Source organism: Lissotriton helveticus, chromosome 7 (genome assembly GCF_964261635.1).
Source record: "Lissotriton helveticus chromosome 7, aLisHel1.1, whole genome shotgun sequence".
Classification (NCBI taxonomy): Eukaryota; Metazoa; Chordata; class Amphibia; order Caudata; family Salamandridae; genus Lissotriton; species Lissotriton helveticus.
This window is the reverse complement of record NC_136068.1, coordinates 1,434,843,059-1,434,868,858: the sequence shown is the minus strand read 5'-3', so window position 1 is coordinate 1,434,868,858 and position 25,800 is coordinate 1,434,843,059. Positions and strand designations below refer to the sequence as shown.

Below are 25,800 nucleotides of genomic sequence, written 5' to 3'. Positions count from 1 at the left end.
AGTAGGGAAAGCGCTGGAACCCAAAACAATAAAAAAAAACTATCAGAATTTTTATTACATTTAATTTCCAATATAAACATAATTAATATATACATTTAAATATATTATTATTAACAAAGATAATAAAAATAATTAATTACACATTATTTAACACTATAATATTCACCACACACACCTAAAATTAATTACACAATTACATTTAATATTTACGAATTAATTAATGAAAATGTATGTATTTTTTAAAATTAATTAATTAATGAATTACCAGCTTTCACACCATATACACTGATAAACTCCACAACACACACCTACAATTAATTACACATTTACAATTACTAATTACTAATTAATTAATGGTAATTAATTAAAAAAGTATTTAATAATTAATAAATAAGAAATTAATTACTTACCACCCTTCACACCATTTACACGTATAAACTCCACAACACACACCTAAAATTAATTAAACAATTAACATAATGAATTATTAATTTACTAATTGAAAATATTAACAACTAATAATAAACTATTATTAATAAATTAATACATTAATTAATCAATTAATTTCATATAATTAAATTACTTCCCACCCTATTCCCCTATAAATCCACAACCCGCTACGGAACTAATAACACAAAATTAAACATAAAATACATTAATAACTAATACAATTCCAAAACATATAATACAATGACAAACAATTCTCATTAAAAACACTAAAATACATAACATTATTAATAAATCGATATTTTTGTAAACTATATTTTTGTAAACGATATTTATTACAACTATATTATTGTTATCGATATTACTTACCGGTCAGTCGATATTCTGGTCAAACTATATTTTTGTTGTCTATTTGTTCCACTTGATATTTCTGCGGAGATATTAATGTCACACGATATTTCTAGTCGATATTCCTACTCTGCACCGTCCGGATCCACTCGGCCATTCAAAACTCGAAGGAGATCATAGTAATAAACTGATGTTTGGGGTGAGCCAGGAGGTGTAGAGGAGGAAGCAGTCTAGGAAGGATTATTTTGGAGAACATAGTAGAAGAAAGGTTTTGGTATGAGAGACAGTGAAGATAGAGGATACATTGATAGAGGTGTAGGGTGATGGTAGGACAATGTAAAGATTTCGAGAGAGTAATTGTTTTGTGTGCCATAGGACTAAAATATTAAATATATAGATACATGATTACATATTAAGAGAATATATGTGTAAGGAATATAATATATTGAGCTTTGTGTATTTTGTTTTGGTGGAGTAGTGAGGGGAACATTGATGTAGTGGTTTTCTGTGAATGTTTTGTATATGCAGTACTGTTACTGAATAGTATTTAAATGGGACAGGGGTGGTGATGTGTTTTGTTGAAGAGTATGTGGTGTGTAAGATGGGATGGAAAAGCTATGAGTGTTTGTGTAAGATTTGATCACTCGAATAGGTGATGCGTGCCGTGGAGTGGTGTGTAAGGGTTGTATGGCTGTGTCTAATTGGTACAAAGAGGAGGTGAATTTTGGAGGATGGTGTGTTGAAAGGCTGGGTATAGGTTTTGTCATTATAAAAGGAGGATCTGTTAGGAGCAAGTAGAGGATAGAGATGGCATTTTGTTGAACAGGGAGTGTGTATCTGGATGCATTAAAGTTATGTATAATGGGTCTTCGTGTTTATGATGTCTTAGTGGTATAGAGCAGAGTTGTGGGGAGTGTTTTGTGTGAGAATGTAGGTGACATAGTGTTGTAGTTGGGGTTTAACTGCGTGTAGGTGTTGTTTGTGAAGTTTTACAGGGGTCAATACACATTGAAATATGTATGAGATGTGTTTGTGGTACATCAGTAGAATGCCTTTGCTAATATTGTGTTTGGAGGTTTGGTGGATGTGGAGGTGTTACAAAGTCATTCTGTGACCTGGGCACCACCAACCCCTTTGCTGACTGGTACTGTGGTAACTGACTCCGACTGACCATGGGCTCTGCCTAACCAGGGCCAGAGCAATGCTGAAAACACACTTAGAAAAAGTGAAAGCACCTACTTACACTATGGTACACTACGGGTTAGGGTACAGCTATGGTTGGCATGTCCATTCCTATAAGACCCTAGTACATAATAAGGTGGGGAGAATGAAACAGCCTTAAAGTCTTTAGTATATATTATGACATGGCATTTGAGAGGCCAGCAGGTTGCAGGACTGCTTTTGAAATGCAAATGGTACCCAAACCGAACTTTGGTGTTTGGGGAACTGAAAAGTTAATAAAATCCAATGTTTTGGTACATCAGGTACCCCCAGGGTCTCCCCTAGGTGTCCCAGGGGTGGTGGGTCAGGTGCGTATAAGGAGGACCCTTAGACAATTATTTTTATATGCCCTGGGATTAGTGAAATAGCACATTTCACTCCCCACATTGTTCTAAAGTGCTTCCCAAAATCAACTTCTGTGCTAGGAGTACTGTGAAGTGAGGATCTGCGATATTTGAGCATATTCAGAACCCCTAAAGTCTCTCCTAGATGTTTGAGGAGTGGGGAGGGGATTCTGTAGATATAGGCATGGTCCTCATAAAAGATATTTTATAAGCCCTGGTTTTGAAGAAATTGCCAAGTTCATTTTCCCCATTGCAGATCCCCAGCCACATAGGTTAACAAGTTATTATCTAATAATTACTGCTAGGAGAATCATAAAAATATCACTGAAGGACTTCCCAGAATGGTATTTAGACATCCACCAATATGCTATTTTTGAATTTCTCCTAAAATGTACAGACAAGAAGTTATAAGACTTTCTTGTCTGTAAGCCGAAATTCAGCCTTCCAGTAAGCTGTCCTGATTGTTCATAGTAATGTGGACTAGCCAGGCTGCTTTGAAGAGGTGATTAGGAACCCCTGGGGTTAGACTGCCATTCTGGGAAGACATAGTTCTGCTACATAGGAATGTCAGAGCCAGGGGGTGGTGTTAGGGTGGGGGGGTGTAAAAAATAATCTTCATTAGAAGAGGGATACAGAAAAGAGAAGACAGTTTCATTTACACTTCTCTTTGAACCTAGCCAGATGGCAGGATTAAGGAAGGAATGAGCAGATGTAAGGGGGAGGGACAGTATTGAAATGAACTATCCTGATGGAGGGCTTAGCCAGCTCTAGCCTCCTTGCTGGAAAATCAGCCATGATGAATTTTGGAGAAATGGTGCTCTCTGAGAAAAAAACTAGTGCCACACTTTGGAGGATGTGGTTATACCCTGGGGTGTTGCCCAGCACCTCATTGGACAGAAGTCCCCTCCTGCTAGATCCAGAATACTCGGAATAGGTATCTGAGAGGTGCAGAGTCTCTCAGATCTGCTGCTTGAAACTCAAGAAAATAGAAGAGTCCATGCTGCGAAGTTTGATTTGCACCAACCAAGCCCCGCACTCTGAAGACTGCGCCTAATGCACAATCTAGAACTACAGCTCTGTGGACCTACCTTGCTTCAAAAGGACTAAAGAGTGGACTCCCTGTAAGCTATAGGTTAACAGAGCTCACCTGGAACATCACCACTAAAACACCTCAAACTGGAGTACTACCAATGGATTTGTAAGGGTACTGTCCACGTGGATTGTAGGAACTTCAATTCAATTCAATTCAATTAATTTATATAGCGCGCTACATACCCAGAGGGTCTCAAGGCGCTTGAGGAGGGGAGGGGAGTTACTTGTCGAATATCCAGGTTTTAAGTTGTTTTCTGAATGCTAGGTGGTTTTGGGTGAGGCGAAGGTGAGTGGGAAGTGAGTTCCAGGTTTTAGCCGCCAGGTAGGAGAAGGATCTTCCTCCCATGGTGGTTTTGTTAATGCGAGGAACAGCAGCAAGGGCTTGGTTGGAAGAGCGAAGCTGGCAGGAGGGGGTGTAGAAGGAAAGTCGTGTTTTGAGGCATTCGGGTCCAAGTTCGTAAAGCGCTTTGTGTGCGTGGGTGAGGAGGCGGAAAGTGATTCTCTTATTGACGGGGAGCCAGTGGAGGTTTTTCAGGTGACCAGAGATGTGGTCTTTGCGCGGGATGTCTAGTATGAGTCTGGCTGATGCGTTCTGGATGCGTTGGAGTTTTTTCTGAAGTTTCGCGGTGGTACCGGCGTATAGGGTGTTTCCGTAATCCAGGCGGCTTGTAACCAGTGCGTGGGTGACAGTTTTTCTAGTTTGGGTGGGGATCCAGTGAAATGTTTTTTTGAGCATGCGAAGAATGTTGAAGCAGGATGATGAAACTGCGTTGACTTGTCTGGTCATCGAGAGTGCGGAGTCCAGGATGACGCCCAGGTTACGTGCGTGGTCCGTCGGGATGGGTGCTTTTCCAAGGGCCTCTGGCCACCAAGAGTCGTCCCAGGCGGAGGGGGAGGTACCTAAGATAAGGACTTCTGTTTTGTCTGAATTCAGTTTCAGACGGCTGTGCTTCATCCACTCGGCTACTTCTTTCATTCCTTCATGTAGGTTGGTTTTGGCGGAGTTAGGGTCTTTGGTGAGTGAGAGGATCAGTTGAGTGTCATCAGCGTAGGAGAGATGTTGAGGTTGTGTTGGCGTGCGATGGACGCGAGGGGGCTCATGTATACGTTGAAGAGGGTGGGGCTAAGAGAGGATCCTTGTGGCACGCCGCAGACGACTTCGGTGGCCTTTGATTTGAATGGTGGGAAGCGGACTCTCTGAGTTCTTCCGGACAGGAACGAGGTGATCCATTCCAGTGCTTTTCCTTGGATTCCGATGTTTTTGAGGCGTTGTAGCAGGGTGCTATGACATACTGTATCAAAGGCTGCGGAGAGGTCGAGGAGGATGAGGGCGACTGTGTCTCCATTGTCTAGTAGAGTTCGAATGTCGTCTGTTGCTGCGATGAGTGCGGTCTCAGTACTGTGTTTGGCTCGGAAGCCGGACTGTGAGGAGTCGAGGGATTTGTTGGCTTCGAGGAAGGCGGCGAGCTGGTTGTTGATGGCTTTCTCAATGACTTTGGCCGGGAATGGTAGGAGCGAGATAGGGCGGTAGTTTTTGAGTTCGGTGGGGTCTGCTGTGGGTTTTTTCAGAAGGGCGCTGAGTTCGGCGTGTTTCCAGCTTTCCGGGAAGGTGGCGGTGTTGAGGGAGCAGTTGATGACGTCTCGTAGGTGTGGAGCTATGATGGAGTCTGCTTTGTTGAAGATGTGGTGAGGGCATGGGTCTGTGGGGGATCCTGAGTGGATGGAGTTCATCAGGCGGATGGTGTCCTCAGTGGAGATTGGGTTCCAGTCAATAAGGATGTTCAAGGGGGGTAAAGGTACGGCAGAAGGTTGGGTGGGTTGGTCTCCGGGTTGGTTGTTGAAGCTGTTGTGGATGTCTGTGATTTTGTCGTGGAAGAATGAAGCTAGGGAGTCACAAAGGGTTTGAGAGGGAGTGATGTCGTTGGAGTTGGCAGAGGGGTTGGTAAACTCTTTGACGATGTTGAATAATTCTTTGCTGTTATGGGCGTTGTTGTCTAGTCGATCTATGAATGTGGCTTTCTTGGCTGTCCGGATCAGTTGGTGGTGAATGCGGGTGGCGTTTTTGAAGGCGTCCCTGGTGCTGGTGTTAGGGTTTTTTTTCCAGGCCTTCTCAAGGGAGGGACAGACTAATTTGCATACAGCCAGGTTCTGAAACTGGGATGGTGCAATGAGCTAAAAAACGGTGTTGGATTTAGCCCTGATCTCTTGACTGGGTGAGAGTTTTCTGCTTAATTCAGAGACTCTGTCCATCACCACCCCTTGTTGTAAATATTTTTGTCCACCCTAAGCGTGGAAGGGTATACTCAGATGTGAGTCCCTTGCTCATTGCACCATCAGGATTCAAGCAAGCCGGGCCGAAGACGGCTGAAATGCCAGAAACCGGTCCCCGGAAGCTTGTTTCCTTCCCAGTGTAAGAATTGGCTTTTGTAGTCTGGTCTGCCCTGTTCCCATGATGCACTGGGCCAGGGACAGACTAATTTGCATACAGCCAGGTTCTGAAACTGGGATGGTGCAATGAGCTAAAAAACGGTGTTGGATTTAGCCCTGATCTCTTGACTGGGTGAGAGTTTTCTGCTTAATTCAGAGACTCTGTCCATCACCACCCCTTGTTGTAAATATTTTTGTCCACCCTAAGCGTGGAAGGGTATACTCAGATGTGAGTCCCTTGCTCATTGCACCATCAGGATTCAAGCAAGCCGGGCCGAAGACGGCTGAAATGCCAGAAACCGGTCCCCGGAAGCTTGTTTCCTTCCCAGTGTGAGAATTGGCTTTTGTAGACTGGTCTGCCCTGTTCCCATGATGCACTGGGCCAGGGACAGACTAATTTGCATACAGCCAGGTTCTGAAACTGGGATGGTGCAATGAGCTAAAAAACGGTGTTGGATTTAGCCCTGATCTCTTGACTGGGTGAGAGTTTTCTGCTTAATTCAGAGACTCTGTCCATCACCACCCCTTGTTGTAAACATTTTTGTCCACCCTAAGCGTGGAAGGGTATACTCAGATGTGAGTCCCTTGCTCATTGCACCATCAGGATTCAAGCAAGCCGGGCCGAAGACGGCTGAAATGCCAGAAACCGGTCCCCGGAAGCTTGTTTCCTTCCCAGTGTAAGAATTGGCTTTTGTAGTCTGGTCTGCCCTGTTCCCATGATGCACTGGGCCAGGGACAGACTAATTTGCATACAGCCAGGTTCTGAAACTGGGATGGTGCAATGAGCTAAAAAACGGTGTTGGATTTAGCCCTGATCTCTTGACTGGGTGAGAGTTTTCTGCTTAATTCAGAGACTCTGTCCATCACCACCCCTTGTTGTAAATATTTTTGTCCACCCTAAGCGTGGAAGGGTATACTCAGATGTGAGTCCCTTGCTCATTGCACCATCAGGATTCAAGCAAGCCGGGCCGAAGACGGCTGAAATGCCAGAAACCGGTCCCCGGAAGCTTGTTTCCTTCCCAGTGTAAGAATTGGCTTTTGTAGTCTGGTCTGCCCTGTTCCCATGATGCACTGGGCCAGGGACAGACTAATTTGCATACAGCCAGGTTCTGAAACTGGTGCAAGGAGCTAAAAAACGGTGTTGGATTTAGCCCTGATCTCTTGACTGGGTGAGAGTTTTCTGCTTAATTCAGAGACTCTGTCCATCACCACCCCTTTGTTGTAAATACTTCTCAAGGGAGCGACAGAGTTTCTTGGATTTCTTAAGGTCATCGTTGAACCAGGGGGCGTTTTTGCTGCCTAGTTTGATTTGAGCTTTTTTCAGAGGTGCTAGGTTATCGGCGCTGTTGGTTAGCCATTGAGTGAGGTTGATGGCTGCTTGGTTGGGGTTCGATGAGTGGGCAGGGGGGTTTTGAAGAAGCGATGAGGAGATCTGGTCGATGGAGATTTTGTTCCAGTATCTTCGTAGAGTAGGTTGCGGATGGTTGTGGGTTGTAGTCTTTTTGTAGACAGAGTGAACGCAGCTGTGGTCCGTCCAAGGGAGAGCTGTGGTGTGACTGAAGGAGATATGTTTGCTGGAGGTGAAGATAGGGTCGAGCGTGTGTCCTGCGTAGTGTGTGGGGGTATTAACAAGTTGTTTGAGTCCGAGGTTGGCGAGATTGTCCAGAAGGGTGGTGGTGTTGTTGTCGCTGCTGTTTTCCAGGTGAAAGTTGAGGTCTCCCAATAAAATGTAGTTCTCGGAGGGGAGGGCGTGTGGGGTGATAAAATCAGTGATGTCTTCACTGAATTGTGCACGGGGTCCTGGTGGCCTGTAGAGGAGGGTGCCTCTGAGTGTGGTGTTGGGGTCGGTGTGGATCTGGAAGTGGAGGTGTTCGGCGCTAGCGAGGTTGACGTCTGAGCTGGTTGAGACGCGGATGGTGTTCTTATGGACGATGGCTATGCCTCCTCCTGTTTGTTTGGTACGGTCTTTTCGGATGATCTTGTAGCCGTCCGGGATAGCAATGGTGATGTCTGGGGCTGAAGAGGTGTTCATCCATGTTTCTGTTAGGAAGGCGACATCCGGGGAGATGGTGTCTAGTAGATTCCAGAGGTCGATGGCGTGACTGTGGACTGAGCGGGTGTTCAGCAGGATGCATTTTAGGTGGTTGGTGTTCGATCCCTGTTTGGTGTTAGTGGATGAGGAGTTGGTCTTGGTTCTGTCAAACTTGCAGGAATAGCATGTGAAGGGTCCATGGGTGTGTCCAGGTGTGGCTTGGGCGCAGTTGGGGAGGCGGCCAGGGTTTAGGGCTAAGAGGGTGGAGGCGTCGTAAGAAATGCGGGTGGGGCGGGGACCAGGGTGTCTGGCGCTAGGCGCGGACTTGGCGCGGACGGGCGTAGACGGGCTTACCTTTGGCGCACCTTCGGCGCGGCCGTAGCGCGTGGACGCTGCGCGTTGGGTCATCTGCCTGAAATGGATAGTGGAGGGGGCGGAGCGTGGGAGGGGCAGCAGCTGGGAGGCGGTAGCGGGGAGGAGGGGCGGGCCAGGGAACACCAAAACAAAATGGAGGGTCAAAGGGAAAGCAAGGCAGGGGCAGCAGATGCACCACGGCACCGGGGGCACAGTCGAAGTCCCAGCAAGTGAAAAAGCCTCAGCAAGTGTCGCGCTGCAAAGTGCAGCAGAGCGAGCGTTCAAATCAAGGTTAGGTGCTGTCTACTATAATCGCGCTACGATGCAGGGCAGATACAGTGTTAAAAATTAATGAGCACAAATGCACACAAATGCGATGCCAGGCAAATACAATGAGATAATTGAATAAGCGATATCACAATCCAGCAAACGATACCACAGATCAGCCAAATCACGAGCAGGAGCTGGGATCGGGGAGCGTGGGGGGAGCGACCGTGCTGGAGCAGGTCCGGACAGAAGTTCCAAACTTTCAAGGACCACCTTGGAGCTTGCACACCCTTGGAGTACATTTTGGACACATTGGGACCCTTTGGGGAACTTCCGGATGCATGAAGTTTGGAAAAAAGCTTCATACCTGGCCAGCCAAGCCGGTGACACTCAACTGCAAGCCGGCCAGGTTCGTCCCGCTGAAAAGCTCCAGAGGTCCGACTGTCTTTGAAGTTAAGCCTGCCTGCTCGCAGCCAAGCTATCAAGGATTGAGCATGGGAATAATTTTCTAAGACCTATTGTGAGCTCTTGACTGAGTTAGCGGCCTTATTTCCAGTGACAGATGTAAATTTGGCACTACTAATAACCCATTTTCCAACAAGAGGGCTTAAGGTGGTAGCTTGCAAGTAAAAATTGGGCAGCATCTCTGGCCCTTGGCCCGACCCAAAAAGGCAACTTCCTTTGTCCTCTCTACACAGCCTAAACAGGCAAGGGCCCTTCTCATCTCCACCCAGCCCAAACAGGCAACTGCCTTTGTCTTCTAAGCCCTTAGCCTTGACGCATGGACAGAGACGCCCTGAGCCCTATGCTTAAAATTGCCCTTTCGGCCAATGGAACCCTAGCCAATCAGAATCCTAACCTTAAACCCTAGAGTCAATGGGAGACCTGGCCTTATTAACCAATCACAGGTCTAGCAGCATTCAAAGCCAAATCCCTCACCCCCAAGTCCAATAGGTAACCCTATAGTAGCCAATCAAACCCCCAGCACAAACACTATGCAGAAACCCCTCTGACAACAAGAACCACGTACAACAGTACTTAGCACTTGTAGACCACACAGCACCAAGCTTTCAGTTGACATCTACAAAATTATTACACCACATCCATGACATATTTGCACACTCATAAGCACGATTCACATCAGACTGGAAGTCGAATAGTAGTGCAGTAGTACAGTATTTACACTACTAGGACTTTGGGACCTCCTCTTAACGTGGTTTAAAGCTGCCTTGTAACTAATGCTTATTCATGCAGCACTTAGCGTTAAAGGGGCGTGCAATCGTTGTTGCTGTGGGAATTCTGCCGCAAAACCTATTGCTTTTTTTATGCTGCCCTATATTTACAATGTGTGGGGTAGCGCAAAAACTATCACCATGGAATACTTTGCCTTCAGCAGGTGATACGAGGAGAAATGTTTAATTTCTCCTCGTATTTTGCTCTTTCCATGTGTGCTGTATTCTGTGGCACACACAGAAACAGCAAATCGCTTGTAAAAACTTGCTTAGGTGCAGAAAAGTTTCTCTTCCTGCACATAAACAATCACCCCTGCAGCAAAGGTACCCTTTCAGCATGGCGCAATGGAGCCTGCACTGGCGCTAGGAAGCTGCTATAATGCCATTGCTAGGGAAATGCAGGGGTGCACCGCATTCTTATGAATATGATGCATCCCTGCATTTTGAAATTGATGGAGCGCAGCGTTACCAATTTTGGCGTAACAACGCACTCCGCCAGTTTCTAGTAAATATGGCCCATTGACTTCAGGCCAGGGCATTACAATTTAACAGAGAGGCTATATAGCCAGCAGCACATATGTTTGGGAAAACTGTCAGGCACAGTTAATTGACCTTGAAAACGTAAACAGCAGTACGAATTGCCTAAGGGACGGTACTCAACTCAGAAAAATGTAGCAAATCAAACGATTTGTAGAAAGATGTTGCTGGTTTTCACTCGCAACAAAAGTGACAGTTTAATATTCTTATAAATGTTCGTTTTGTAGTGTGTGTCCCTCTGCAGCCATAACAGTACAGTCAGTGCTTCATTTGAGACGGTGGTTGCCAGTGGGGGCCAGCAGCACTTATGTTTGGGAACTTATTTTACCCCATCAGATATTTAAAGATAGCAAGAACGAAAAACACAGAAAGTAGTAGACGGTGGAAAAGAAAGACAGAGAACACATCACAAATGAAGAATATACACTTACATGAGTGAGCGTATGAGGAAAGGAATTTCTGAGTCTAGATGAAAGAAGCCTGAGGTGAAATCAAACTCCACAGCTTTCGTACTGATATTTAATTCCAGCCACCTCGGGCTTCTGTGGAGGATTTTGGTCACAGGCACTCATTTATTTACAAATTAGGCACTGGCAGCAGTCCTGTTCCCCCACTATTTGGAAGACTGAAGTAGGAACGATCAGAATGCTGATGGACTGAGCTCACACCTACGCTACTTACACGAGCGAGTCTATAATTCACATATGCACCAATAGAACAGGAAATACAGCTCACAATGGAAAAGCTACGGAATCCACCACAACCCTACAATGTAGAAACAGTTCTGATTTGGGAAGCCATGTATAGCTATATTTTTTCAAAAAAGGTGAAAGCCAAGCATGTAAAAGCCACAACCTTCTTCTTTACTCCATCATACCACACAATTAAGTACTCTTACCACACATATCACATTTCTTTTTTTTATATAAATATCAGCAGATCAAACTTACTGATGTTTATTATAAGAAACATACATGGTATTTGTCAGAACATGCAGATTTTGGTGACGTGAGTACCACAATTGGCATGTTAGCTTTCAAAAAGTCACCAGATAAATTTCTGCACAGCGAGTCAGACTTTCTCAGATGCGATGAATTTCAAACCATCATCCAGGCTGGTAAACATCACATCAATTACTGGTTTGGGTATCTGGCAAGCTACACCAGGATATACTAATATAACAATGAGCTATGAAAATAATATCTAAATTTGTAATATTTATTAGAAAGCATAAAGGTATAGTGGCACATTGTAAGCTATATCCACATGCTGAAATAAAGACTTTGGATAAAATGTTTTACCTGATCAGACTGCAGCCAAAGGAATGCAAAAAAAAGAAGAAAGCCACTTGTGAGCCAATGCATTTCGACCTGACTGTGAATCTTTCTTCTTTGAATTCTCCACCAGCCTGTTCAACTGGGAATTTATAAACCAGCAGCTTTTGAAGAACAAGCCTAATTGCATGGAAAAGAAACAAAAACAGGTACATCCCACAAAAGAATACTAACAGGGTTCAAAGTGAATCACTGAACAAATCAGCAAGGTTCATTTTGTTGAAGGGTGATTTGTATTTCAGTGATGCTAGTCAGTCTTGGATAAAACAGGACGCACAATACGCTAGAGGAACAAAACTTTACCCCCCCCCCCACTGCAGACTACATAAAGGGGGTCCCTTTCAGACTCAGGCTGGAGCTCTAAGGTCAGGGTACTCTGCTGAGGGCGCCCCTGGAGATCGGGCCCCTCTGCACTGCAAGGACAACGGGGGCAGCGGGGGGCCTTTGTTACCCCACTATCACAATACACAATCCTAGTCTGTGTACAAACTGAATAAAATAGAGATCGACGTCAGAGGTCAATTTAGGCAGGACATGTGGGCAAAAACATGCCCATCATTTTTTTTACGTAACAAAAACAGTTACCCTACTTTTTATTAAAAGCCAACCATCCTGCAGTTGCTAATTGTGGTAGCTGAAATGCCTCGGCTGAAATGGAAGACAGGGATTTTCCTGGTCTGTGAAACCGAGGGAAAGACCGACAGCTAAACCACATACAAGCCTTCCTGCCAGGGTGTTTGCTGCCTCAAAGAAAAGTAAATGTTTCCAATGAATTAATCCGTAAATGTAAAAGCTGCTTGAAAGCCAGCATTCGCTCTAATTTATGGAGTGAACTGAAGCTTTAATAAGACAAAAATGTCTTCTTTTGGAGAGGTATTGTGAGGATTTTACCAGACAAGTGCTGAAGTACAAGTTTTTATTGAAAGGATCAGGTCAGTGCCATCTTTCTTTGCTGCCAGCCTCCCTTTGCAGGACCACCAGGCAGCTCCTATCTTAAGAGCTAGCCTCACCAGCAGGCAGACTCTGCCTGCCTCAACTCCTTGAGCCCCTGCACTCCAGGCCCACGTTCCAGTGCCCCAGGCACCACCTTTCCCTCCTCTGTGTTGCTCACCTGCGCTGTTTTTTCCATGTTTCCTGCCTCCCCTTTGCCCCTTCCTTCTCCTGACCGATTTAGTAAAAGCCACAGCGCAGCTCCAATGAGCAGGTCAGTGCCAGTTCTGCTTGCTGCCAGCCTCCATCTGCAAGACCACCAGACTGCTCCTAGCTCAAGAGTCAATCCCACCTCAGCTCTATTCTCCTCTGCACACTGGGCCCAGGTTCCAGTGCCCCGGAAGCTACCTTTCCCGCCTTGCTGTTGCTCCCCTGTGCAATTTTCCAACTTTTCCCGCATACCGCCTACCACCTCACCTCGGTAAACACACATTACAACGCATTTTTTACAACGCACTACCATTACAACGGAACTTTTACAACGCAAATACCATTACCACGCATTTATTTACAACGCATGTTTTTACAACGCAGGTACTTTTACAACGCATACCATTACAACGTAAGTATTGGTAAGTATATAATTATATTTAAAATGTTATATGTTAGGTTTTTTTTAAAGGGGTATTTTTAGGGTTTAGGGTCAGTTTTGGGTTTTTGGGTAAAGGGGTATTTTTAGGGTTTAGGGTCAGTTTTGGGTTTTTGGGTAAAGGGGTATTTTTAGGGTTCAGGGTCAGTTTTAGGTTTTTGGGTAAAGGGGTATTTTTAGGGTTCAGGGTCAGTTATGGGTTTTTGGGTAATGGGGTATTTTTAGGGTTCAGGGTCAGTTTTGGGTTTTTGGGTAAAGGGGTATTTTTAGGGTTCAGGGTCAGTTATGGGTTTTTGGGTAATGGGGTATTTTTAGGGTTCAGGGTCAGTTTTGGGTTTTTGGGTAAAGGGGTATTTTTAGGGTTCAGGGTCAGTTTTCAGTTTTTGGGTAAAGGGGTATTTTTAGGGTTCAGGGTCAGTTTTCAGTTTTTGGGTAAAGGGGTATTTTTAGGGTTCAGGGTCAGTTTTCAGTTTTTGGGTAAAGGGGTATTTTTAGGGTTCAGGGTCAGTTTTCAGTATTTTGGTAAAGGGGTATTTTTAGGGTTCAGGGTCAGTTTTCAGTTTTTGGGTAAAGGGGTATTTTTAGGGTTCAGGGTCAGTTTTCAGTTTTTGGGTAAAGGGGTATTTTTAGGGTTTAGGGTCAGTTTTGGGTTTTTGGGTAAAGGGGTATTTTTAGGGTTTAGGGTCAGTTTTGGGTTTTTGGGTAAAGGGGTATTTTTAGGGTTCAGGGTCAGTTTTGGGTTTTTGGGTAAAGGGGTATTTTTAGGGTTCAGGGTCAGTTTTGGGTTTTTGGGTAAAGGGGTACAGGGTAAAAATAAAATAAAATTAAATTTAAATTAAATTAATTAAATGAAATTAAATTAAATTAAATTAAATTAAATACAATTACAATACATTATATTAATTTTAAATAATATACAATTAAAAAAAATATATATACTTACCAATACTTACGTTGTAATGGTATGCGTTGTAAAAGTACCTGCGTTGTAAAAAAATGCGTTGTAAATACATGCGTGGTAATAGTATTGGCGTTGTAAAAGTCCCGTTGTAACGGTATGCGTTGTAAAAACATGCGTTTTAACGTCATATATCCGGTGAGCACCAGCACCTTTGCCCTCTCCTCTGCTCTTTGCTCCTCTACACTCCAGGCCCAGGTTCCAGTGCCCCAGGTGCCACCTTTCCCACCTCCCCTTTGCCCCGATTGCCATTTGCCACTTCTTCCGCCTCCCACCTCCCCAGCATCTCTTCCCTCTCCTGGCCTACTAATGGAAGCCGCAGTGCAGTAATGAAGCCAGCGCTACGAAGGTGCACCAAAGGCAAGCCTGTCTGTGACTGTCCATGCCTGAACCAATCCCAGTTCCAGGAACACTGGCCCCCCAGACTCCATCAGGTACTCCACCATAGATCTCTACTCTCTGGACCCCGAACACAACAAAAAAGTGCTGCCAGCACATCTCCCTGCTTCACTGCGGGACCGTTCACCTTCCTCCACTGCCATTTCAGCTCCCTCCCAGGACCGACTGCCCTTGCAGAAGCCTGTACCACTCCAGCTGCTACCACCCCAGAACCACTCATATGCCTCTTGATCAATGCCATATCACTCTACAAACACGCCAATGAGATTTGTGACAGTATCTCCACCCTCCGCCAATGTGACTTTGATCACAGAGACCTGGCTCATCCTCGCATTGGATCTAGTGTGCTGTTTTACCCCTGAGGTGAAAAGCCGGGGGCTGCTAGGCTAGCTTGTAAATCTTGTTTTTAAACGCTGCTTTTTTCAAACTTTGTGCACAGTCACTTGACTGAGAATTTTTAAAACATTGTGTGTACATGTTGACTTGTTTTAACAATTTCTGCACTTTAGTTCTTGTCCTCACTTTGCCCACGCCGCTCCTGAAACCCTACTCCTCGCACAGCCGATTAGGTGCTGGTGCGAGAGAGTGGTGGACGCCATCTTGGGGGGACGGCAGGGGTAGCGCTCTAGTTGCTGGCTGCCTCCTGCCATCTTTCCTATAAAATGATCATCACTCCCCGACGGCGCAGGGGGTGGGCGCAGCGGGCGGGCGCAGCAGGAGCGCCGGCGGCACGCCGAAGGCGCGCCAAAGGCAAGCCCGTCTGCGCCGGTCCGGCCAGGCCGGGCCCAGGGCCCCAAACCTCTGGACAAAAGGTACCGATATTAAGGGTCTACTCCCCTGACATGCTGCATTCGCTTAGAGGACCAGTTAATGAGGAATGTATGATCTTTCAGAATGACAGGCAAAGTTCCAGCTCATGCCCAAATTGCAGCTTACAGCTTGATTCTCCCCAGCTCTGTAGACAGCTGGCTGCAGGCTGTAAGTCGCCTCAGACCTGGCGGTTTGGCAGTCTTAACTGCCGGTCTCTAAGTAAACATAAAAGAAACATTTATGACCTTTTGTCTGATGAACCACTGGATGCCCTGTTTCTTACGGAGACCTGGTTAAATGATAGTTCAGCCCCCGATGTTGCGGAAGCCTTGCCGCCAAATTATGCCATAGTTAGAAAGGACAGACCGAAAAGAATCGGGGTGGCATAGCAGTCATATTCAAAAAATCATTGCAATGCACTCTTGAACCAGTTTCGTTGAATGCCTGTGAAATAGCTCTTTTTAAACTCTCACTGCTTCCTAATTTTACGTTTACGGGTTTGTTAGTCTATCGACCGCCCGGCTCACTACAAACCTGGGCGACGCAGTTTCTGGATCTGGTTGCTTCTCGTCTGGTAAACTCTAGCAACCTTTCGATAGTAGGGGATTTAAATATCCATCTTGATGACCTACAGAATAATATAGGCATAAATCTGATTGAGACCTGGCAGCCATGCACCTCACATTATGCAATACGGGGGCCACTCATAGAGGTGGCCATCTACTGGCCCCTATCTTTTCCAGCCTTCCTCGGCTTCAATGTTCCCCCGCCCTGCCCCTACATTGGTCAGACCATTTTCTTACCAATTTTAGCCTGTCGGCCCCTGTGATTCCTGTTCCTCTTAATTCAACAGTCCTGTATGGTAATAGGAACTGGAGGAAACTTGATATGAATCTTCTTAAATCGTATTAGACTCGGACGATATGGAAACAGTGGCCATAAAGACCGACAGGTGGCATACGGAGGCCATTGATGCTTGTCTGCCACTTGCACACAAGAAAGTCAAAGCCCATAATACCCCTGCACTATGGTTTAATGACTCATTGAAAGCTACAAAGTCCAAATGTAAACGTTTCGAGCGCCTTTGGAGGAAGGATTATTCTCCAGCGGCGGGTCAAAATTACAGGAGGGAACTCCGGCTATATCACAAAGACTGTATTGCAGCTAGAGCCGATTATGTGGCGAAGACCATTTCGGCAGCCACAAATAAATCCAGAACATTATTCAACTTAGTTAAAGAACTAGTGGGCTCTCAAACCATTGCTGAACCCCTCCCCCTGAGTAATGTCCAATGTGAAGAACTGGCTTGCTTTTTTACAAGCAAGATTGACACCATCTATTCGGACATCTCCAAACAACAGCCGGGGCTTGTGGTAAGGAATTCTGAGTCTGACTTTATGGATGTGTACTCTTCCCCCTAGTCAGATCTGTCGTATGAGCCACTCACTTCCTGGCCTGAGATGAATGTTCAAGGCCTTCAAGAGATAATTGGGAAACTGAAATCTGGATCTCCAGTCGATCCCCTCCCAACCTCTGTTCTCAAACTCCTTGACACCCAGCAACTCTCTGTAATCTGCAAGGCACTCAACCTATCCCTATCCACGGTCACCGTTCCCACTATGTGGAAACATGCCATGGTTTCACCTTTGTTGAAGAAACCAACGGCCGATCCAAAAATTTTGGCCAACTTTCGTACCATCTCCCTCTTGCCTGCTTTCTCCAAAATCTTGGAGAAGCATGTTCATAGCCACCTCGCCCATTATACAGAAGCCAATGACATATTCCATCCTACACAGTCAGGCTTCTGTCCTGGCTTTTCAACTGAGACTACACTACTGGGGGTGTCGGAATATTTGCGCCATCTAGTGGATAAAGGAGACTCAGCTGCGCTGATTCTACTCGACCTCAGCGCAGCGTTCGATACTATCTCCCATAGTATCTTGTTAAAATCCCTCTCTGCCTCTGGTGTGAGGGGCAAGGCTTTAGATTGGATTGCTTCATTTTTGACCCAAAGAACATTTCAAATAACCTCAAACACTTGGTCATCTAACATCCATTTGTCCCCTTATGGAGTTCCCCAGGGCTCGGTGCTTAGTCTCTTGCTTTTTAATCTGTATGTAGCCCCACTTGCGCAGATCGCCGAATCAGAAGGCCTGACCATGTTTACATATGCGGATGATTCGCAAATTATCTTCTCACTCTCAAACACAGATGGGAATTCCTCTTCTCCTTTGCAGGCAGGTTGAAGTAAAATTGCTACATGGATGAGGTAAAACCTACTGAAGCTCAATGGTGACAAAAGGTTTTAATCCTTGACCCAAATCCGGATCTTTGGAGTACCAGTCACTGGCCTCCAGAAATGGGATCTCTTCCCATGCCGTCGGACCATGTGCGAAATTTGGGCATTATCATTGACAAAGGCCTCACCATGCAGCCTCAAGTTAGGAAATTAACAGCCACGTGTTTCACCATCTTGAGATGGTTCAGAAAAATCATATGGATGTTGCCTGGAGAAATGCAAAACTCTGTAGTCAATGCTCTCATCACCTCGCGGCTTGACTACGGAAATATCCTCTTTTTAGGGTCCTCATAAGCTGTCATGCGACGTCTCCAACTCGTGCAAAATCCCACAGCTAGACTGCTGTGCAAGTGCCACAGGAGAGAACGTATGTCAGGGCATCTCAGGGCTTTGCACTGGCTCAGAATCGATAACAGGGTCAAGTTCAAGACCCTCAGTTTCATGCACAGAATTAAATTTGTCTCTGCCCCGAGATATCTAAAAACTCTGGTGCACGCCTACCTTCCTGCCCGTTGTCTAAGATCCTCTTCGCAGGGCCTTTTCAGCGTGCCTAAAGTCCGCCTAGCCAGGATGGGTGGAAGGTCCTTTTCACTCTTGGGACCAAAGCTGTGGAATTCCCTCCCCCTAAACTTACGCACAGAAACAAGCTATGCCCAGTTTCGCAAAGCCATAAAGACCTGGCTGTTTAATCAATAACTTGTCGCTGCCTTGCATCAGAGTATTATGACCTACTCAACAGCTTTCTATTTTCAGTGCCGGGAAACCCTTTTTGGGTAGCTGTCGCGCTTTAAAAGCTCAACAAATAAATAATAATAAATTGGCCTCTGACATCGCCACAGCAACACCCAATGGCTACAAGATGGAACACCAGGAATGCGCCAACAGACGCAGAGGTGGCATTATGATCATACACAAAGAATCAATCAACTGCACCACCAGTGAAGATGAAACCACACCGCTCATGGAACACATGTACTTCCACTACACACCAACAAGAAAACCACCATCAACGGCAACCTCACATAAATACCCCCAGGCTCATTTTCAAGCCTCAGCGACACGTTAACAGAATTTATCACCCAGCTTGCAATAGAATCTGAACACTACATCTTCCTGGGAGAGCTCAACTTCCATCTGGACATCTGATTAGACACCAACTCCACCGCCCTCCTAGAATGACTAGACGGCATCGGCCTCACACATCTGGCCTTAGAGCCCACACACAGAGCAGGACACATGCTGGACCCCATCTTCACCTCCAGCAACAAAATCAGATATAGCCACACCACGGACATCAGCTGGTCTGACCATTTCATTGTCCACTTCACCATCCACTTCACACCACCTCAACTGCCACAGTGCTCCCTTCCACAGCAAGACTAAAGTCACTCAGTGCAGTGGACGATGCCCTCAGCAGAACCCTGACCAATGTCTCTACCAACCTGACTTATGCAGTCGAGAATTTCAACACCTTGATCAACAGCACTGCTGAACGAGTTGTCCCAATCAAACCACTGAGATCCACCAAATAAGCCAGCTGGTACACCCCAGAAATCAGCACAATGAAAGGCAGATGAAAACAACTAGAAAGGAAGTGGTGCAACAGTGGAAACAACACTGATTAAGCCACCTTAAAGTCTACCCTCAACATTTACAACCACCACTCAAAGTCATGAAAAAAGAGGCCTTGACAGATAGCCATCTTATACAGAAAATTCAGTCCCCAACCCACTAACCTACTCAGCCTCCCCACTCCCAGGAAGACTGCCACCCGCTCACCACATGGGAACAGCCCAGCACACCAAACATCACCGCCTCAATGAACTCCATCCACTCAGGAACACCGACCCATTACCCCACCAACTCTTTAATCTCAAAAGCCATGAGATCAGCCACCAACCCACTACCGTCCTCAATGACTCCATCTCCTCAGCCACCTATTCCGACACCTGGAAACACACGGAGGTCAGACCCCTCGTAAGAAACCCTCCGCAGACCCCAGCGGTCCCCAGAACTAGAGCCCCATCATGCTACTCCAATTCCCCACCAGAGTCCTCGAAAAGGTCATCAACCTCCAACTCACTGATCACCTGAAAAGAAACAACCTGCTAAACCCGTCCCAAACAGAATTCAGAGTCAACCACGGCACCGAGAAGACCCTGATCACCGCAACCAAAAACATCTGCACCCTACTCAACAAAGAAGAATCTGCCACCCTGATCCTTCTTAATCTCTCCGCTGCTTTCAATACCATCTCCCACCACACACTTGTCAGACGACTACACCGGATCAGAATCAAAGACAAAGGTTTCAGATGGATGGCATCATTCCTCTCGGGCACACCCAGAGAATCCACCTCCCTCCCTTCCTCTCACATCCCAAGCACACCATCAGCATCCCTCAGTCCAAACCTCTACAACATCTGCATATCGCCACTAGCAGACATCGTCAGAACCCACAACATCCACATCATCATCTATGCTGATGACACCCAATTTGTCCAATTGCTCTCAACCAACCTCACACCTTTGAAGACCAACTGCCTAAAGCTCAACACTGACAAAACTGAAGTGATGATCTTCAGCAGCCACACCTTCCTCTGGAATGACACCTGGTGGCCACTGAATCTCAGTTCTTATCCTGACTAGAGTGGTGGGTTCTGCCTAGCTTAGGTGCATACCCTAGCCAACTAGAAACCCGATTTTTAACACACCTCCAATAATTTGTGCGCTCAGTTATTCTCATTTTTCAGTACATATACCCACCATATTTCCAAAGTCTGTTTCCGCTCTTTGAAATGACATACACTGCTTGCCTAGAATTCTGCATTATTAGAATTGCTTAAAAAAAAAATATATATATATATATCCACCAAATCGGCTCCGTTTCGCAACCCTCTGGCGCTCTTTCCATCGGTGCGGACTCCTAAGCAGAGCCCCGCTTTTGTAATATATCATCCAACTCCTTTATGAAAAGGAAATGAGTCCGCACTCTCGGAAATACTTTTCCCAGTTTCTTTCAGTGCTGGTATATTTTTGGAGTATGATGATTGGAAAATAAAAGAAACTGGGAAAAGTATTTCCGAGAGTGCGGACTCATTTCCTTTTCATAAAGGAGTTGGATGATTAATTAAGACAGAGGGAGTGAACCAGCAATGATGACTTTGCCACTGAGGAAGAGAGCAGAGACTATCGAAATGCATTTGGCGTTTTAATATTGGAAGAGCGTCACCTTTGGTAACCTGCTGGCAGGCTGTTTATTAAAGGAGTTCGAAACGGAGTTCTTGTGTGGCTGCAGCTAAATGGGTCTCTGTAGTTTGGTTGGAATGAATAACGGCCGCCCGGTCGTGGTTTGCAGCACCCAGTTACAACAGAGCCGGTCCTCTACACCACGGAGGACTAATGGACAAGAACGTTTTGAGGAGTATTGCAGAGGTATCCCCTGAAAACCCTCCTATTTACAGCAACAAAGCGAGGCAGGCAGCAAACGAGATGTGCCTTCATCCCACTTGGGTTTAACATTTGCATCCATTTCGCTGGGGATCACTCCATTTAACATTCAAACTACTGATCCCAGAAACGCCTCTGACTGCTCACGCCCTAGAGGCGGGGACTATTAATTAAGACAGAGGGAGTGAACCAGCAATGATGACTTTGCCACTGAGGAAGAGAGCAGAGACTCTCGAAATGCATTTGGCGTTTTAATATTGGAAGAGCGTCACCTTTGGTAACCTGCTGGCAGGCTGTTTATTAAAGGAGTTCGAAACGGAGTTCTTGTGTGGCTGCAGCTAAATGGGTCTCTGTAGTTTGGTTGGAATGAATAACGGCCGCCCGGTCGTGGTTTGCAGCACCCAGTTACAACAGAGCCGGTCCTCTACACCACGGAGGACTAATGGACAAGAACGTTTTGAGGAGTATTGCAGAGGTATCCCCTGAAAACGCTCCTATTTACAGCAACAAAGCGAGGCAGGCAGCAAACGAGATGTGCCTTCATCCCACTTGGGTTTAACATTTGCATCCATTTCGCTGGGGATCACTCCATTTAACATTCAAACTACTGATCCCAGAAACGCCTCTGACTGCTCACGCCCTAGAGGCGGGGACTATTAATTAAGACAGAGGGAGTGAACCAGCAATGATGACTTTGCCACTGAGGAAGAGAGCAGAGACTCTCGCAATGCATTTGGCGTTTTAATATTGGAAGAGCGTCACCTTTGGTAACCTGCTGGCAGGCTGTTTATTAAAGGAGTTCGAAACGGAGTTCTTGTGTGGCTGCAGCTAAATGGGTCTCTGTAGTTTGGTTGGAATATATATATATATATATATTTTTTTTTTCAATGTCAACAAAAATTGCTGGCTGTATTCCATGAGGTAAATATGCCCACTCCCAGTGTCCAGGATCATCCCTTTGGCAAGCCCTGACTGGACATAGAATAGTGAATATGCTCCCTCTGAGTGTCCAGCACTTTCCCTGAGGTAAGTCCTGTCTGGAGTTAGAATAGAAAATCTGTACCCAAACTCAGTATCTTGCACCTTTCCTGAAGTAAACCCTGATTGGAGTTAGAATAGAACATCCACACCCACTCTCAGAGACCAGCATCTTCCATTAAGCTTATTTTAAAAAAACGTATGATTTGATCAAGATGGCTAAAAGTCTTACTTTGAAAGTAATGTTTACCTTTTGGTTCCGCTGTGTGATGGTTTGAAGAGATGCTTTTGTGGTTTTGGCTGATGCGTTTGAACAATTTGAAAAGTTTGAAGATGAAGAAAATAGGAGAAACGTTGACATGGTAACTGTTTATTTCATATGTTTGCTTTGCTTGCAATCCTTGTAGAATGATATTTTTTAAAAGGCATCTTCACTTTTACTTTTGGTTGCCCATTTACTGTCTAAATGAGATAAGCCCTGACTGGAGTTAGAATAGTAAATCTGCCCTCCTTCATTTCCTGTAGATAAGCCCTGTCTGAATATAGAATAGTAAATCTGCAACCCAATGTAGTAGCACAATTACTTAGGTTTTTGCGTCAGGTTTACATCACTTTTATAGCACAGCCTCGATGCAAAATCCGTTTTGCTATTAACTAAGCCATTCAAAGCCAGAGTGTGTGGCTTTGCATGATTTAATAAACACAAAGTAGCGCAAGGCAGTCCAAAGTGCCGTCTTGCGTTAGTTCGCATCTGAGATGTGTTCTGTGGGTGGAGCCTGGGCATCCAATGTATCCACTCATGGATTTTGGCACATTCCCAATTTTAAAAGACTTCTAAACCTGGGAATGCATCAAAAGACTACGTCTAGCTGAACCAGGCGTAACAAGGAGAAATATCTCTATTTCTCCTTCTTACTTTTTCTTTCAATGCATGCTGCATTCTGAGCACATACAAAGAGGACAATGCCTTTAAGGATTGTTTTTGTGTTTTGTGTTATTTTCTTGCGCAAAAGCAATCCTGCCATTATTGCAGGCAAACTAGCACCATGGTGAAAGGAGGCCTGCATTGGCGCTTGGCAGTCAGAAGTGCTCTAGCGCAGTAAGAGAGGTGAATAGTGCCATATCTTAGTAGATGCAGCACTTTTCAGCTCTCTCCCATTTACGCAACACAGCACAGCAACTTTCCTTGCTGCGCTGTGTTGCTTGATTTACATGTAAATACCCTCCTTCCCCCTAAGTCCTGCACTTTCCTTGAGGTAAGCACTGACTAGTTAGAATAGAAAATCTGCACCCAAACTCAATCTACAGCACTTTCTGTGAATTGAGCCGTGACTGGAGTTAGAATAGCAAATCTGTCCCCTAGTCAGGGTCCAGCACCTTCCATGAGATAAACCCTGACTGGAGTTAGAAGAGTAAATCTGCATGCCTCCCAGGGTCCAGGATCGTCCCTGAAGCAAATACTGACTGGTGTTAGTAGTAAATCTGCCCCTATCCAGTGTCCAATAGTAAATTCACAACGGGGTGTACCCTAAGGACATCCTGACCTGGGTCAGTAAAGGTAGGTATGTATATATTGGTCAGTGTCTATTAGTTAGGATCAAGAATTCATCATAGAAAACCTTTAACATAAAAAACTTAATTAGGGATTACTTCGAAGGGTCAGGCTGTGTTGCTGATCATACCCGCGCTGATGCTGCACTGAGGAAACCTCTCATCTGGAGGAGCGGAAACCAAACACAAACGTATTTACAGACTGGAAAGCCCCGGATGCCCTAATTAATGGCTACCACTGAGGAACCGATTAAGGTCCACGCATAAGAGGCCACTGGACTGCCTGTTTTTAAGCGCTCCTGTATTCACGTCCTGAAGAAGACCCCAGCATGAGGCTTCAATCAACCCTTAATCCATAGGGGTCGAAACGTAGACCGGATTCTTTTTACTTACTTAACATAGGAAGCAACCCGTTGATACATACAAACCCTATGTTAAAGTTTTTCTTGGAACTAATGAACAAAATTAGTCTGTAAAGGTTGCATTATCACTGTGATTGTAGTATGGTCACAACATCCTTTACCCAGTCCCCACCATCACCCAACCACACCTATCCCTCTCAAACTGTCTCCTTTCTCCTTCACTTTGAGCGCATTTCTTATTGTATTATTACGTGTGAATTTTTTATCCTTGGCGAATGAACCCACAAGGATTGTTTTGAAGCAACTATGTTGAGACTTTTGTCCGGTAGACTCTGCTTGATTCAATGAAGTAATTGTTTACTTGCATGAGGCATAACTTGTGGCATTCTTTTGAATATATCGTGATGCATATCAACTTTTGAAAATGTTGGAATAAATTTCCTGTACTACACAAAAGTAATCCCTAATTAAGTTTTTTATGTTAAAGGTTTTCTATGATGAATTCTTGATCCTAACTAATAGACACTGACCAATATATACATACCTACCTATCCAGTGTCCAGCACATCCCGGAGGAAAACCGTGACTGGATTGAGAGTAGTAAATCTGCCCCTCTTCCTGTGTGTATTTTTAATGAACTTTGAAAATGAATTTGCAAATAATAATTTCTTACTATAGAGACAAAGTAAACTTATGTTTAGTAATTTAATATTTTTTCTAAATGATTTAAATTATAAATTCTTTACATGAATAATACAAACTCCAATAGCAATTTTCTTTAATATGCCACTACGTAGAACTAATTTTCTTTTTTCCAGTTTTTGAAAAAGTAATCTGTGAATTGCTAAGAAATTTGATGTGAAATCTAAATATTTAGAAATAAATGTACCACTGATAGTTCCATTGATAATGTATCACAAGTTCTGTAGCAGTACTTACTTTAAAGCAAGGTGGTAGTGTTTACCAGGGGAACAGAAACTCCTCTTCTATCAAACATATCTGATAACTTCAAAGGGCAGTGTACCACTGTACACAAGATGATGGATGGCCGATTTTATTGAATTATATTTACTAACAAAATATGCTTCAGATTCCTTGTTTTTCTAACATGACTGAACGAATAATTTTAGTGCAATGTGAATTTTAGAGATGTAATTGTGACTATCTCTCTACCTGACATCCATCATGCTGTTGGAGGCATTCCAAAAAATATTTGCAACAGGTCCCTTTTTAGTGGTAAGAAGTAAGCAAGTATATAGTGATTTTGAAAGCAGCTATTTTATTATGATTTTTCCATGTTATTAGTATTTTGTTTATAATTAAAAAACGCGTGTGGTAAAGGTATGGATGCTAAAGACTGCAAACTAACATTGTTGTTGTTAAAAGGAATGCAAATAATAGCCTATGCAAATCAGTGGTAAAAAGGCGTGCATGTTAAATATTTTGTGGAAAAGATATGTGTGACGAAGGTTTGTAGTTGTCCAGAAGTGTTTTCATTGACATAGATTGATATAAAACAAAGTCAGTATTGTGCAAAATGCAGACGCAGTAAGTTGTCAGCAGTATTTTCTGTGGTATCCCGATGGAAGATGTGTATGACACGTTATTTTGTAAACACAAAAGAAGCAAACAAACGACCAAATAGTCAATTCTGTTATGCCTTGCAGGAGAATAAATGCAAAACTTCATCTTTACTTTCCCAAAATTGGTCTTGCAAACCCTGTTTGTGAACCCTTCATTTAAAGTCAAGCTAAGCCGGGCCCCCCAGAGCAATAACAGT

At 44.7% G+C, this 25,800-nt stretch overlaps 1 protein-coding gene across 2 annotated transcripts in view; it reads right to left on the bottom strand.

The window, feature by feature from the left end:
* LOC144767454 (cytosolic phospholipase A2 gamma-like) overlaps positions 1–11,696 on the bottom strand; it is an 892,628-nt gene extending 880,932 nt beyond the window's left edge. Inside the window, exon 1 of one of the 2 annotated variants that reach the window (XM_078650877.1) lies at positions 11,603–11,696. In XM_078650877.1, the coding sequence (XP_078507003.1) occupies positions 11,603–11,665 (63 nt within the window). In that variant the 5' untranslated portion in view covers positions 11,666–11,696. The remainder of the gene's footprint in view (positions 1–11,602) is intronic. The other variant, XM_078650878.1, reaches the window with a different exon arrangement.
* Positions 11,697–25,800: the final 14,104 nt, after the last annotated feature.